Source organism: Engystomops pustulosus, chromosome 6, assembly GCF_040894005.1.
Source record: "Engystomops pustulosus chromosome 6, aEngPut4.maternal, whole genome shotgun sequence".
Taxonomy (NCBI): Eukaryota; Metazoa; Chordata; class Amphibia; order Anura; family Leptodactylidae; genus Engystomops; species Engystomops pustulosus.
In genome coordinates this window covers 39,218,870-39,233,820 of record NC_092416.1, presented here as the reverse complement: position 1 = coordinate 39,233,820, position 14,951 = coordinate 39,218,870, and the positions used below count along the sequence as shown (strand labels likewise).

The 14,951-nt window shown below is 42.2% G+C and overlaps 1 protein-coding gene across 1 annotated transcript; it reads left to right on the top strand.

Moving 5' to 3' along the window:
• The first annotated feature begins 1,398 nt into the window (after positions 1 to 1,398).
• LOC140134933 (uncharacterized) lies at positions 1,399 to 4,220 on the top strand. The gene is made up of 4 exons (XM_072155776.1): positions 1,399 to 1,556; positions 1,648 to 1,746; positions 2,815 to 2,941; positions 3,175 to 4,220. Exons 2-4 carry the CDS (start codon positions 1,701 to 1,703, stop codon positions 4,100 to 4,102), a joined length of 1,101 nt encoding a protein of 366 aa, XP_072011877.1. The 5' UTR covers positions 1,399 to 1,556; positions 1,648 to 1,700; the 3' UTR covers positions 4,103 to 4,220.
• Positions 4,221 to 14,951: the final 10,731 nt, after the last annotated feature.

Sequence of the window (14,951 nt, the reverse complement as noted above, 5' to 3'; positions counted from 1 at the left end):
CACCTTCTTCTTCCCGTAGCATGTGAGTGCTTGGCTTCCGAATCCATCAGATCGTCCAAAGACCCCCCCCCCCCTAGATTTCCCGACTAAAATGCGTCCGCGGGACCCTTAGTAAATAAGCCTCAATATGTCTATCAACAAAAATATGTGATGGTGTTTTGTGGTTTATGATGTTGTTCATTTTACTGCAATTATCTTTTTTTCAGAAAAAGAAAATGTATATATATATGAGTATGGGCAGTCCCCTACTTAAGGACACCCGACTTACAGGCAACCCCTAGTTATAGACGGACCTCTCTGTCCCCTATGACCTCTGGTGAAGCTCTCTGGATGTTACTTTAGTCCCAGGCTGCAATGATCAGCTGTAAGGTGTCTGTAATAAAGCTTTGTTAATAATTCTTGATCCCATGACAGCAAAAAATTTGGAAAATCCAATTGTCACTGGGACAAAAAATGTTTTCTCTGGAGCTCCAATTATAAAATATACAGTTACGACTTACAACAAACATACAAATTCAACTTAAATACAAGCCCAAGGAAATAAACAAATAAACACAAATAAAAATGTATTAGATTTTACTGCAATTATCTGTCTTTTCTGAAAATATATATATACTCGAGTATAAGCCTAGTTTTTTAGCACAAAAAAATGTGCTGAAAACCCAAACTCGGCTTATACTCGAGTAAAAAATATATAAATTTTACCAGGTTTTTGTGGTAAAATTAGGGGCCTCGGCTTATACTTGGGTCGGCTTATACTCGAGTATATACGGTATAAAAAAAACAGATAAGAATAAAAATTAAAAAAAAAAATTAGTGATAGGATCAGTAGGTTGACTGCCAAAACTCAGTGACAACAGAAGAATATAATTGGGACAATTGGAACCAGCAAGATCTGGACCATTGAACATTACTCAACTGCATGACCACATGATCACCACAGTAGGTTTAAGAGGATTCTAGGGAACTCTATACATAAATATTCTGATGTCAGATGAACTGAGGGCCCTACACCGGAAAAAAAAAATCAGGATTCAGCAATGGTATCCAGCATAATAATAGTTTGGCACTTTCTGTTCTACTTTCCAGATTGTTTTTACCAAAATTATTGTGATCTTGACCCACTAAGTCCTTTCCCATGGCTAACATATGCAAATTGGTCACACAAATAAAAGCTCATTGGACTCACAATTACTAAATTGTGTCCGTTAAGCCTTCTATTGTGTATGAGCCCAGATACGACCTGCAATGGCCTCTTACTTACACACCACAAGCATTTGTGATGGGGCCTAGTTGTTATTTCAACGTCAGCTGTAGCTCCTGAACAAAACTACTCAGCGGTCTTCTCCTCCTTCACAATTATGGCTCGAGAACTCACAAAGCTCTTCAAACATCCAACATCCCTCTGAAAAGAGAGGGGCATCAATGATTCCTCATTGAAAAACCAACCCATTGCCCACAAAGCTGCCCTGGAACATAGCCAGAGTCCAAAAAAAACTCATATAAAGGAACGGCTAACATCAACTGCAATGCTGACCCAAACACTAAGGGATCAGGTAAGGACCAAGCTCACCTCCAGCTTCAAGAACTATTGGAATAATTTGAGAATTGAGCCTTAATATAACCCAGATATTTTTCTTTGTACAGATTGGTCATCTGGATTTTTTTTAACCATTTTGACAACCTATCCAGTGATTAAAATGTTGGTGAAAGTCTTACTGCTGGCATTAGCCTTGGTAATAACAGGTCAGTATTTCTACTTCGAGAATACTAACTTTAGAAGGACTGTGACTGAAAAACATAAAAAACAAAAACAAAATTTTTGAGAAATTGGCAACTTTAGAAATTTTATGCATATAGATAAAGGTAAGTGAATCTATTTATCAATTACAAATTGAAGACAGATTTTTCTGATTCACTGCCAATTAATCAATTGTGTTCCAATTTTCTTCCAATTGTTCTGGAAATTGGAATTTAACCCCCTCTAGTCCTTTAAAACACTGATTTATTTTTATTTAAAAAAAAGGTCATATCTTGCTTCCTTTATTTTCAATAGGGTTAGGGCTAGCATTAGGGTTTACGTTAACCATAACGCTAACCATAAGCTTAACCCTAATTCTAATGAAACAATTTGTAGAAGATGAGCAAAACAAGACAACTCTGGCCTCAGGAAATTTGCCGAAGAGTAGAGATGAGCAGACCCAAAGTTTACGTTCATGTTCAGGTGTGCCCCTCGGGAATCTGACATGTTGCCGCATTGGCGGCCGAACTACCAATCCGGAGAATTAACCTCCCTAGCGACTATCCCTGGTGTGCTCATGCCCTTTCACAGCCATGGCTAGTAGTTAGGGGCGTCAATTTGCCGAATTGGCTGTTTGGTTGCCAATTTGGTAATGTGTCCAGGTAGCGTGGGATGCACCCAAACCTGAATGGAAACTTTGGGTCTGCTCATCTCTATCTGCAAGTAGGTATCCTTCTGCCAACTTGGAATGGAGTGGTGTCTAACCACTGGTATGTTTTATAACTTGTAAACCTGGTTCAAGCCATACATATACAAAAAATTGTGATTGTCTAAACCAGACTCTGAAGAGAGCCTGTTGTCACCTCTACTGATGAAGTTTGGATGATATTTTATGTTTGTTATGATTATGAAACCATAAGTCATAAGATGATAATGCTCCAGAATTTTTTTTTCATGGGAATTACAACTTTTAACTAACTAACACAGCCAGCAGAGGTGAAATGATCCCTTTAAATATTATTTAGCAAGGTTATAAATTTACATGACTTCTGATGTGTTCTGTATTTTGTTAGGAAATCAAGCTGATATCAGCACAGACAAGATAAGCAATGTTTTCTGGAATTACATCACACAACTGAGCAGTAATAGCAGGGACAAAGCGGACAACTCTCAGCAATCGGAGATCAGTAAACAGATCAAGTAAGTAGTTGTGGACGCAACCCCCATGATACAAAGAATTGTTCTAGGCAAGAAACCTTACTGTAAAGTCCTCTTTGTGTGGTTATGTCATAATATTCCTTCAATTTGAGAAAAAAAATTACAGATTTCCAATGTAAAATTTTATGAACCCCAACAATACTTGTTGGTATTGAGCCAATCTTAGTTAAGATTGCTACCAGTCTTGGTTCTGACTCATTTTCTCTTCTCCACAGTTCTCTAATTGAAGAAAACCTTCGGAGTGTTCATAATTTTGATGGTGAATTAGTGGGTCAGCTTGTTCCTTTGGCAAAACAAATCCAAAAACAACTGACACAAGACTCTCAAGCATTGAGAGAACAAATCAAAGAAGAGCTGGAGAAGTTGAAGGTCAAGTTGACTCCATATACGGAAGAGGTGCAAAAGCAGCTGAACAGAAATGCAGAGGAGCTTCAGGATAAATTGGCTCCACATGCTAAAGAGTTTCAAGCCCAGTTGGATAAAAGCACGGAGGTTCTCAGAGAACAACTGAAATCTATAAGCAAGAACATAGAGACCAAGATCAAGGAAAATGCTGACCCTCTGCAGGCGTCAATGGGCCCATATTTGCAGGAACTGAAGAGTACAATAGATGACAAAATAGAGCAGCTAGAGAAACAGCTAAAAATGATCAACGATCAAGTACAATGCAACATTGGACAGCAAATGGATGAGTTATATAAAAGCCTGAAACCCTACGCAGACGAAATGCAAGAGGAGCTGCACAAACAGATCAAGAACATGGACTTCCAGATGAAGAAGAATACTGAACAGATCGAGAGCAAATTATTGGAGTTCACTGGAAAACTGCGAGAGCAACTCTACCCCTATGTGAATGAGCTAAGAAACAAGCTGAATAGTGACGCCGCAGATGTCAAACAGACCATGGAACCATATTTTACAGAGATGAACCAGCAGATGGACCAGAAGATTGAAGAGTTTAGAGAGACCATAATGCCCATTGCAGACGCCCTTAACAAGGCCCTTGTCAGGAGACTGAGAGACATGAAGAAGAAGTTGGGAGAATATACTGTGAGCGTACAGGATCAAATGGAGTACTTAGAGAAAGACATTCGAGACAGGATCCGGGACTTCATCACCCAGGGGGCTTCTTCTGAGAACTGATAGTGACACCTGTGGTAGAAGAATGAGGACATTCAGCAAGTAATCACCATTTCTAAAATAAATATCGGAATAGATTGTAACACATACAAAATTGTAGCAAATAAATATTGAGATCCAATGTCTTGCATGTTGTATATAGTATTTAGTACAAGGGATCAGAGCCATATGTACAGTTCATGCTGCCCTGGGCACTAAGTTGGAACTCATTTGCATTAAAGGTCAAATATAAATTCGACAGTAATGGTTCAACTGTTTCCAAGTAATTATAATGATATTTGGTCAGTGATATGAAACAGTTTCTTAGTGATAATCATCTGGTGAGTAGATAACCCATTCAAACATACAATAATTTCCACTATCAAAATCATAACACCTGTGCTCCCAATCCCTTTCTATGCCCCCACCCCTATGTATAAACAACCTATGCCATTTCTCTTATATACTATGACCCACCTATGCACCCACTCTTATACATTGACACTTATAAGCCCTTAGGCACAGACCCTCGGTACCTCAGCCCTGCATGGGACTGGGATAAATCCTAGAAAAAAACACTAAAAGTAATCAGGAGATACAGAATACTGTCTACACTGTCCCTAAAACAGGGTCGTCCCATGCCTTTACCTCTAGAAACATTCACAGAACATGGAACAAGTTATAGAATCGGAAGAACAAGGGCAAAAAGTATAAATGTGTGACCCACACTCTATTCCAATGGATCCAAGAAGATCTATATCTGCAGCATTTCCGACTGTATTTAACTGCCTGCATCTCCAGTTCTGTAAATCACAGAATGACAAGCCTGATGTAATCTGAATGATGAGATGCTTATCTTTAACATGAGCAGGTTCTAGGTGCTATAAATCCAAAGATAGATGCTTCTTAAATAACATTACTCTTAAGTCTCTAAACTTGTTTGGTCTTTGGCAGTACAGGCAGTCCCCTACTTAAGAACCCCCGACTTACAGTACAGACGACCCCTATATACAAACGGACCTCTGGATGTTGGTAATTTACTGCACTTTGTGCAGGTGTCTACAATGAAGCTTTATTGCTAATCCTGGTTCTTACAACAACCCAACATTTTTAAAATCCAATTGTCACAGAGACCAAAAAATATTTGGCTCGGGTTACAATTATAAAATATACAGTTCCGACTTACATACAAATTCAACTTAAGAACAAACCTACAGAACCTATCTTGTACATAACCCGAGGACTGCCTGTGTATGACTCTTTTCACCATTGTCACATGACTTTGGGGGAGATTTTACATAAAAGAGGGGATTCTAGAAAGGACATTTCATACCCTACCTGAGGGGCCCTTTATATATAAATCCTCAGGGTGGAGTATGTGATATATTTTATACGCAGGCAGTCCTGTATTATCATTCATCATTCACCGGTGTATGAAGAAAGTCCTGGCATTGTCAGAAACGGCTGCCAGACATGAAGGATTGACGGCTACAGTGAGTGAGTGCACAGGGCAGGAAGGTGGTCATTGTATGAAATGCGCAGTTGGTGGAAGAACCTCATATTAGGACTATACTGTGCATTGCATTATGGGAAAATTGTGTCAGACACATAGGGAACCTCTACATGAGCAATAGGGAAATGCAGAACTGGTACATTATGGACCATTATGATACATTATGGACACTTTGCTTCACAGATTGGGCATATTCTATATCTATATATATATATATATATATATATATATATATATATATATATACAGTAGATCTATGAGTAAGTGTCGCTGGTTTATCAGGCTTGATTTTGATGGTAGATTTCCTTTAAAAAGGTTCTCACCCCTTACAATAATGGGTGTAGTCAACACATAGCCAACCTATGTTTACCAACTCTTCAGCAATCCTATGTATAAGATGCCTTTGCACACTTCTCAGAATCCCATCCTTGGTTCAACAAGACAATCCGTGATTTTGGTTGTTGACCTGCTGTCCTAGGCAGTGTGTGGTATCTCCTGTCATCAACTCTATCTGTTCCCTTAGGATCCAGATAAACTTCAATACAGGACCTCTCTGCCCTCTGTGACCTCTGGTGAAGCTCTTTGGATGCTACTTTTCTCCCAGGCTGCAATGATCAGCTGTAAGGTGTCTGTAATGAAGATTTATTGATTATCCTTGCTCCCATGACAGCACAAATTTTGAAAATCCGTTTGTCCCAGGGTACAAAACATTTTTGCCTGGGGGGACAATAAAATATACCTGTTCTGACTTGCATACAAATTCAACTTAAAGGATATCTACCACCAGGATGAAGGATTATAAACCACAGGACTACACCAATACACCGTGTATGATTACCCAAGTACTGGTTTACCGGATTACCAGACTAGGGGCCACATTTATCACTTTTGTGCGCCTAAGTGTAGTAGTTGCGCCTAAATTCTGGCGCACTGTTTTGCCAGAATTATCACAAGCTACAACCATCTGTGATAAGTATATTTTCTGCCTCTTATTAATCACTTTACTTTAACAAAGTTTAGGCGCAGTTTAGGCGCAATGTTAGATTCGGGCACTTACATGTGATCCTGCTAGAAGCTCCTCTCTGCTTCTCCCGCAGCCCAGAATGAAGATAACACTCACAGCAGCACCCAGGTGTGTGACACCCTGCACCCAGTGACCTCCTCAGCAGGGGCTTCTCCTGGAGGGGATCCCCCAGTGCTGGTCTCCTGCTGCACCCCTGTAATTCTGCACAATATCCCCCTCAGACACTGTGCAGAATTACATGGGGGACACTTGTATGTAGTATCTGCAAAATTCTGCAAGCTTCTGCAAACTTGTGCAAACTTCTCTTGCTCTTGCTGTGAGCTCAGGGTTTTGCAGAATATTTTGTAAATAGAAGGTGATGAACTGTAAATAGAGTCTGCAGCTCCTGTCTGCAATGTATCTAATTGTATCTATTATATGTTTCAGTGTCTGGCTGAGCTTTGCTGCTAGAAATGAGCTCTTCTGCAAAGGGGCTCAGTGCTTTCTTCTCAGATAACGCCAGCTTCGGGCTGGAGTGTTTTTGCGCCCGTTTTTGCGCCTAAATGCAAAAGTCGCACGTGATGAATATCATTAGGCGCAGCAAAACATCTGGAATTGAACGATAGATGAGGGAAAGGTGGTTATTTTTGCTGCGCGGCTAATTTGACGTTTAATCGCAAAAATGGCGCAAAAACGGTGCGCCTAAACGAAAAGGCGCAAAAACAACAGAAAAAACAAGTGATAAATGTGGCCCTAGGTATCATATATATCATATTTGTATTAATGGGGCAGGCCGTAGTTGTGGGTAATTGATTATGTATATCAGGTGGGGCACGAATGTTCAATCTCGGATATATACACTCACCGGCCACTGTATTAGGTACACCTGTCCAACTGCTCGTTAACACTTAATTTCTAATCAGCCAATCACATGGCGGCAACTCAGTGCATTTAGGCATGTAGACATGGTCAAGACAATCTCCTGCAGTTCAAACCGAGCATCAGTATGGGGAAGAAAGGTGATTTGAGTGCCTTTGAACGTGGCATGGTTGTTGGTGCCAGAAGGGCTGGTCTGAGTATTTCAGAAACTGCTGATCTACTGGGATTTTCACGCACAACCATCTCTAGGGTTTACAGAGAATGGTCCGAAAAAGAAAAAACATCCAGTGAGCGGCAGTTCTGTGGGCGGAAATGCCTTGTTGATGCCAGAGGTCAGAGGAGAATGGGCAGACTGGTTTGAGTTAATAGAAAGGCAACAGTGACTCGAATCGCCACCCGTTACAACCAAGGTAGGCAGAAGAGCATCTCTGAACGCACAGTACGTCGAACTTTGAGGCAGATGGGCTACAGCAGCAGAAGACCACACCGGATGCCACTCCTTTCAGCTAAGAACAGGAAACTGAGGCTACAATTTGCACAAGCTCATCGAAATTGGACAGTAGAAGATTAGAAAAACCTTGCCTGGTCTGATGAGTCTTGATTTCTGCTGCGACATTCAGATGGTAGGGTCAGAATTTGGCGTCAACAACATGAAAGCATGGATCCATCCTGCCTTGTATCAACGGTTCAGGCTGGTGGTGGTGGTGTCATGGTGTGGGGAATATTTTCTTGGCACTCTTTGGGCCCCTTGGTATTAAGCATCGTTGCAACGCCACAGCCTACCTGAGTATTGTTGCTGACCATGTCCATCCCTTTATGACCACAATGTACCCAACATCTGATGGCTACTTTCAGCAGGATAATGCGCCATGTCATAAAGCTGGAATCATCTCAGACTGGTTTCTTGAACATGACAATGAGTTCACTGTACTCAAATGGCCTCCACAGTCACCAGATCTCAATCCAATAGAGCATCTTTGGGATGTGGTGGAACGGGAGATTCGCATCATGGATGTGCAGCCGACAAATCTGCGGCAACTGTGTGATGCCATCATGTGAATATGGACCAAAATCTCTGAGGAGCTTCCAGCACCTTGTTGAATCTATGCCACAAAGAATTGAGGCAGTTCTGAAGGCAAAAGGGGGTCCAACACAGTTGCCGCAGACTTGGCGAAACATGTGCCTATATACAAATGCCTGCCCCCTTGTATGTAGGCAGCAGCCCCTGTCCCCAAAATGTAGCCAGCAGCCTTTCAACATATAGCCAGTGCCTGCCCCCCAGTATATAGCCAGCAGCCCTCTGCCCCCAGTATATAGCTAGCAGCCCCCTTCTATATGGCCAGTGCCTGGCCCCTTGTTTATAGCCAGCAGCCCCCTTCTATATAGCCAGTGCCTGCCCCCTTCTATATAGCCAGCAGTACCCTTCTATATAGACAGTGCCCGTCCCCTTGTAAATAGCCAGCAGCCCCCTGCCCAGCCTAAAAAAAAAACAGTGTGACACAGCATGCGGGGTCCCGAAGACAGAGCAGGATCTGAAGACAGAAGAGCACCTGCGAGGGGGCGTCGGAAAGGTGAGTACAGATTTTTTTTCATGAACTCGATTATAAGCTGAGATATGAGCCAACACATTTTTGTGCTGAAAAACTCAGCTTATAGTTGAGTATATACAGTATATAAGACACTGGGGGTCATTTAGTAAGGGCCCGGTTCGCGTTTTCCCAACGTGTTACCCGAATATTTCCGATTTGCGCCAATTTTTCCTGAATTGCCCCGGGATTTTGGTGCACGCGATCGGATTTTGGCGCATCGGCGCCGGCATGCACGCGACGGAAATCGGTGGGCGTGGCAGAACGAAAACCCGACGGATTCGGAAAAACCGCTGCATTTAAAACAAAAAATGTGTCGCGAAAATTACACTTACCTTCACCAGGTATAGGTCGGTGAATTTCAGGGCATTCCAGCGCGCCTCCGGGGAACTTCAGCGCAGCAGCGCCACTTGGTGGACGGCGGAGGAACTGCCTTAGTGAATCCCGTCCGGACCCGAATCCACCACAGAGAACGCGCCGCTGGATCGTGAACGGACCGGGTAAGTAAATCTGCCCCACTGTCTGTAATGCAATGCAATGCAATGTAATGCATAACAATGTGATTAGAACTCTTAATGGTTGGTCAGGGATCAAATACTTATTTCTCTCAGCAAAAGGCAAATAAATGTATACACTCACCGGCCACTTTATTAGGTACACCTGTCCAACTGCTCGTTAACACTTAATTTCTAATCAGCCAATCACATGGCGGCAACTCAGTGCATTTAGGCATGTAGACATGGTCAAGACAATCTCCTGCAGTTCAAACCGAGCATCAGTATGGGGAAGAAAGGTGATTTGAGTGCCTTTGAACGTGGCATGGTTGTTGGTGCCAGAAGGGCTGGTCTGAGTATTTCAGAAACTGCTGATCTACTGGGATTTTCACGCACAACCATCTCTAGGGTGTACAGAAAATGGTCCGAAAAAGAAAAAACATCCAGTGAGTGGCAGTTCTGTGGGCGGAAATGCCTTGTCGATGCCAGAGGTCAGAGGAGAATGGGCAGACTGGTTTGAGCTGATAGAAAGGCAACAGTGACTCAAATCGCCACCCGTTACAACCAAGGTAGGCAGAAGAGCATCTCTGAACGCACAGTACGTCGAACTTTGAGGCAGAAGGGCTACAGCAGCAGAAGACCACACCAGGTGCCACTCCTTTCAGTTAAGAACAGGAAACTGAGGCTACAATTTGCACAAGCTCATCGAAATTGGACAGTAGAAGATTGGAAAAACGTTGCCTGGTCTGATGAGTCTCGATTTCTGCTGCGACATTCGGATGGTAGGGTCAGAATTTGGCGTCAACAACATGAAAGCATGGATTCATCCTGCCTTGTATCAACGGTTCAGGCTGGTGGTGGTGGTGTCATGGTGTGGGGTATATTTTCTTGGCACTCTTTGGGCCCCTTGGTACCAATTGAGCATCGTTGCAATGCCAATGCCTGAGTATTGTTGCTGACCATGTCCATCCCTTTATGACCACAATGTACCCAACATCTGATGGCTACTTTCAGCAGGATAATGCGCCATGTCATAAAGCTGGAATCATCTCAGACTGGTTTCTTGAACATGACAATGAGGTCACTGTACTCAAATGGCCTCCACAGTCACCAGGTCTCAATCCAATAGAGCATCTTTGGGATGTGGTGGAACGGGAGATTCGCATCATGGATGTGCAGCTGACAAATCTGCGGCAACTGTGTGATGCCATCATGTCAATATGGACCAAAATCTCTGAGAAATGCTTCCAGCACCTTGTTGAATCTATGCCACGAAGAATTGAGGCAGTTCTGAAGGCAAAAGGGGGTCCAACCCGTTACTAGCATGGTGTACCTAATAAAGTGGCCGGTGAGTGTATAATTTATACACTGAAATTTTCTGGATTGTATTCTTGATATTCTATCTCTAAATGTTAAAATTAACATGGCCTTAAAATAATAGACTGTGCATGGCAGAGGACAAACGAACAAAATCAGCCAGGGATCAAATCATTATTCCCTTCACTGTTTATTGACAGAATAAATTACATAAAGTGACATCAGTTACATAAAGGCTAAAGAAGGTTTATTGCTCTGTTATTTTGTACCATTTAGTAATCAGATAGTTACATAGTCATCATGTGTGCTATTATTTCAGGACTGTAGGTGGCAGACGTGTATAAAAAGTCAGTGTTTCTACTGGAAATAATACAAATGCGATGAAATTACGATAATAGTTAATAACGCATATCACACTAATGACAAGTAATCAACACAAATGTTTATTGTAAAACTATTGTAAAAGATAAACTAATGCATTCTGGATATTCTGTAGATGGTGTAATATTGAAATTAATTATGTGTGTCCTTGTTCTATATGTCTGTACATAATATGAATGGCTTCATATCTTTAATTCATTCATTCATCACACTGTCGGAAATTCTCAGTAACAAAGTAATATCATAGACTATGGGGGTATTTATCATACACAATGGGGCACATTTACTAAGGGTCCGATGACCGCATTTCCGTCGGGTTTCCTTACTATTTCCGATTTGCGCCACATTTAACAGAGGTTTTTGGCACACGTGATTGGATTTTGGCGCAATCGCCGACTTTTATGCAACACAAATCGGAGGCTTGGCCGACGAACAACCTGACTGATTCGGACTAAGCGCAGGATTTAAAATTCAAATTGTGTCGCAAGACATGCACTCACATACACCGGGAAGAAGAAGGTGGACTCCGGCGGACCTCAGCGGGGAAGCGGCACATGCAGGATATCGGGCGCACAATCTTGGTGAATCGCGCCAGACTTCATCCTCGTCGGACAGTCCGGATCCGGTTCGCGACAGGACCTGGTAAAGTAAATATGCACCAATGCCCGCGATATGATAGCCCCACTGCACCTCCGGCTTTGGCCTCTTGATGTATTCGGCGGCCAACTGCGCAGCCTTTCATTTCTACACCAGATCCTACCAGGAACTTCTCACTGCAGCACTGGCCGTGACCCCTTCACATCCCTTGGTGTGGAACTGGCGGAAAGGGGAAAATAATCATGAATCTGGCATTGAATGGTGTTGCACTAGCAGTAATTCTATGTTTCCACCAGATTAATGTAGTGTGGGAAATAGCCCTGTGCAACTTTTTAGCAGTGAAAAGTCCCAAAAGATGTCAAAGGGACTTTTTAAAGAATTTTTATGCCAAAATAACCCAGCAAAACCAATGATAAATAACCCCCTGTAAGTATAAATCACATTTAAAAAAAAGCATCATCCATTATCTACCAATCTATTTATCTACAGAGAAGATATATAAAAAAAACGGTGTCTCACATGATAACTTCAAGGAAAAAGTTGATGTCCGGGTAAGTATAATGGAGGTGCTCACCTGGTTACCACTTCCAATGTTGCATACAGGACTCACTATGGGGTCAGATTACTTAGTGACTAGTGTAGGTTCCTTACATGGTTACCTTAGCAGCTCCTAACAGCTCCAACACCGGGGACCATGGATAATAGTCTACGAAAGGAGAAAAACAGGGCTTAACTGGTCCGCTAGACGTCGTCTTTATTTTGTATTAATAAAAAGGTACAATAAAACAATCCAAAGGTAACGCATTTTGGGTAAACACCCTCCATTAGACCAAAAGGGTAAGGATTTGTGGGTACCTGGTCCTGACCGCAAGTGTCTTTATGAATTATAATCAATTGTTATAAACCTGACATCAGAATTATTCGGAATCTTTAGTAAATATTTGTGAAAGATGAATGTCATTTTAGCGATTGGAATTGAAAGATCTGTAACTATAAAATACTGGATAAGATGCCTGCAGTTATATGCTATCCTATACTGCCAGGCTTTGATTTGTGGAAGAATATGTATATTAGTCAATTCTCATATGGGATTTATTTATATGGAATATAAACATTAACTGATTTCTTCAAGACATTCATAGAACAAAAGATTGGAAATAAAGGCAGCGGAGTCAACGGGTAACTAGGAGCCTATAATTATAGGGCGGTACCCAGGGGTCCTGGGTTCAAATCCCACCCAGGTCAACATCTGCAAAGAGTTTGTATGTTCTCTCTGTGTTTTTGTGGGTTTCCTCCCACACTCCAAAATATACTGTTAGGTTGTTTAGATTGTGAGCCCATGGGGACAGGGACCAATTTGACAAGCTTTGTGCAGCACTGGATAATCTGTGTGCGCTATATAAATAATTATTATTATTATTATAATTAGCTGCTCCCATGGCCGCAAATTTAGTCCATCTACTACTAATCCACTAATCTCACTGACCAGAAATCACAAAGCTCATCACTATATGTGCTGCCTCCCGTAAGGGACATAAAGGGGTGTGAGGGCACCCCCAGGGCATTATGAGGAGTGTATTGTTGCTATGAAGAGCATTATTGAGGGCACTATTTTTCCAATGGGTTACAAAGGGACTAGGTTGGTCTTGATTTCTTATATAATGTACAGTACATGTAATGTGTTGATCTCTAATAATATACAGTCTTTATCCAAAGTTTCTGCTTCTTACTCACTCACATACAGAAGAGCAGAAAACCAAGTTACCTTTAAGAATGAACCAGAACGTTATCATATCATGTTTGAGGCTTCTTTTCTCATGTTTGTTAATGTTACGGATGCACAATCCTTTCTTTATGCTTGACAGCGGAGGGTTTCTTGCATCTTATACTGGGACAAACATCAGGTCGCCTCATATGTGCTGATGTCAGTGACTCTGTGCACTGGTACGTGAGAAGGCTGGCTAACACGCTTACACGGAGAAGCTTTTAAATGAACCGAAACAAAATAGTCATTTACTGTATATTGGTTATACTGTATTCCGAGTAAAAACAATCCTTTTCCATAAGTTATTGTAATGCAGTGAGGGATTGATTAGGATCGACAGGGACAGTGACAGGGGTTTTCCCTCAATATAGGGCCTAACTTGCTGATCGGTGGGGGTTTCAGTGAGGAGACCCCCACAAATCACAAAAACAAGGGGTTCTGCTCCATACATCTCTAAGGAGCTGACCGAAATTTCTGAGAGCAGCTCTCAGAGGTACGTGGGACCCCATCGGACCACTCATTTTGGTGATCTGTAGGGGTCTCATCATTGGGACCCCCACCGATCAACAATTTAGGCCCTTCTTGTATTGATGAGAAAACCCCTTTAAGACTAAATCTCCAGCTATTCCTTCCTAATTGCCTTGACTACCCTAGGGGTAGCTGACAACTAGTCGGAGTTGCAAAAGTGCAAACAGAGACCAAGACTGGACTATGCAAACCAATGATGTACAATCACCGGCCACTTTATTAGGTACACCTGTCCAACTGCTCGTTAACACTTAATTTCTAATCAGCCAATCACATGGCGGCAACTCAGTGCATTTAGGCATGTAGACATGGTCAAGACAATCTCCTGCAGTTCAAACCGAGCATCAGTATGGGGAAGAAAGGTGATTTGAGTGCCTTTGAACGTGGCATGGATGTTGGTGCCAGAAGGGCTGGTCTGAGTATTTCAGAAACTGCTGATCTACTGGGATTTTCACGCACAACCATCTCTAGGGTTTACAGAGGATGGTCCGGAAAAGAAAAAACATCCAGTGAGCGGCAGTTCTGTGGGCGGAAATGCCTTGTTGATGCCAGAGGTCAGAGGAGAATGGGCAGACTGGTTCGAGCTGATAGAAAGGCAACAGTGACTCAAATCGCCGCCCGTTACAACCAAAGTAGGCAGAAGAGCATCTCTGAACGCACAGTACGTCGAACTTTGAGGCAGATAGGCTACAGCAGCAGAAGACCACACCGGATGCCACTCCTTTCAGCTAAGAACAGGAAACTGAGGCTACAATTTACACAAGCTCATCGAAATTGGACAGTAGAAGATTGGAAAAACGTTGCCTGGTC

Excerpts from the sequence above, each read along its gene's own strand:
- LOC140134933 (XM_072155776.1), top strand. The coding sequence starts at position 1,701 with ATGTTGGTGAAAGTCTTACTGCTGGCATTAGCCTTGGTAATAACAG. Across the intron at positions 1,747-2,814 it reads ATTAGCCTTGGTAATAACAG|GAAATCAAGCTGATATCAGC; the intron begins GTCAGTATTTCT and ends GTATTTTGTTAG. Across the intron at positions 2,942-3,174 it reads GAGATCAGTAAACAGATCAA|TTCTCTAATTGAAGAAAACC; the intron begins GTAAGTAGTTGT and ends TCTTCTCCACAG.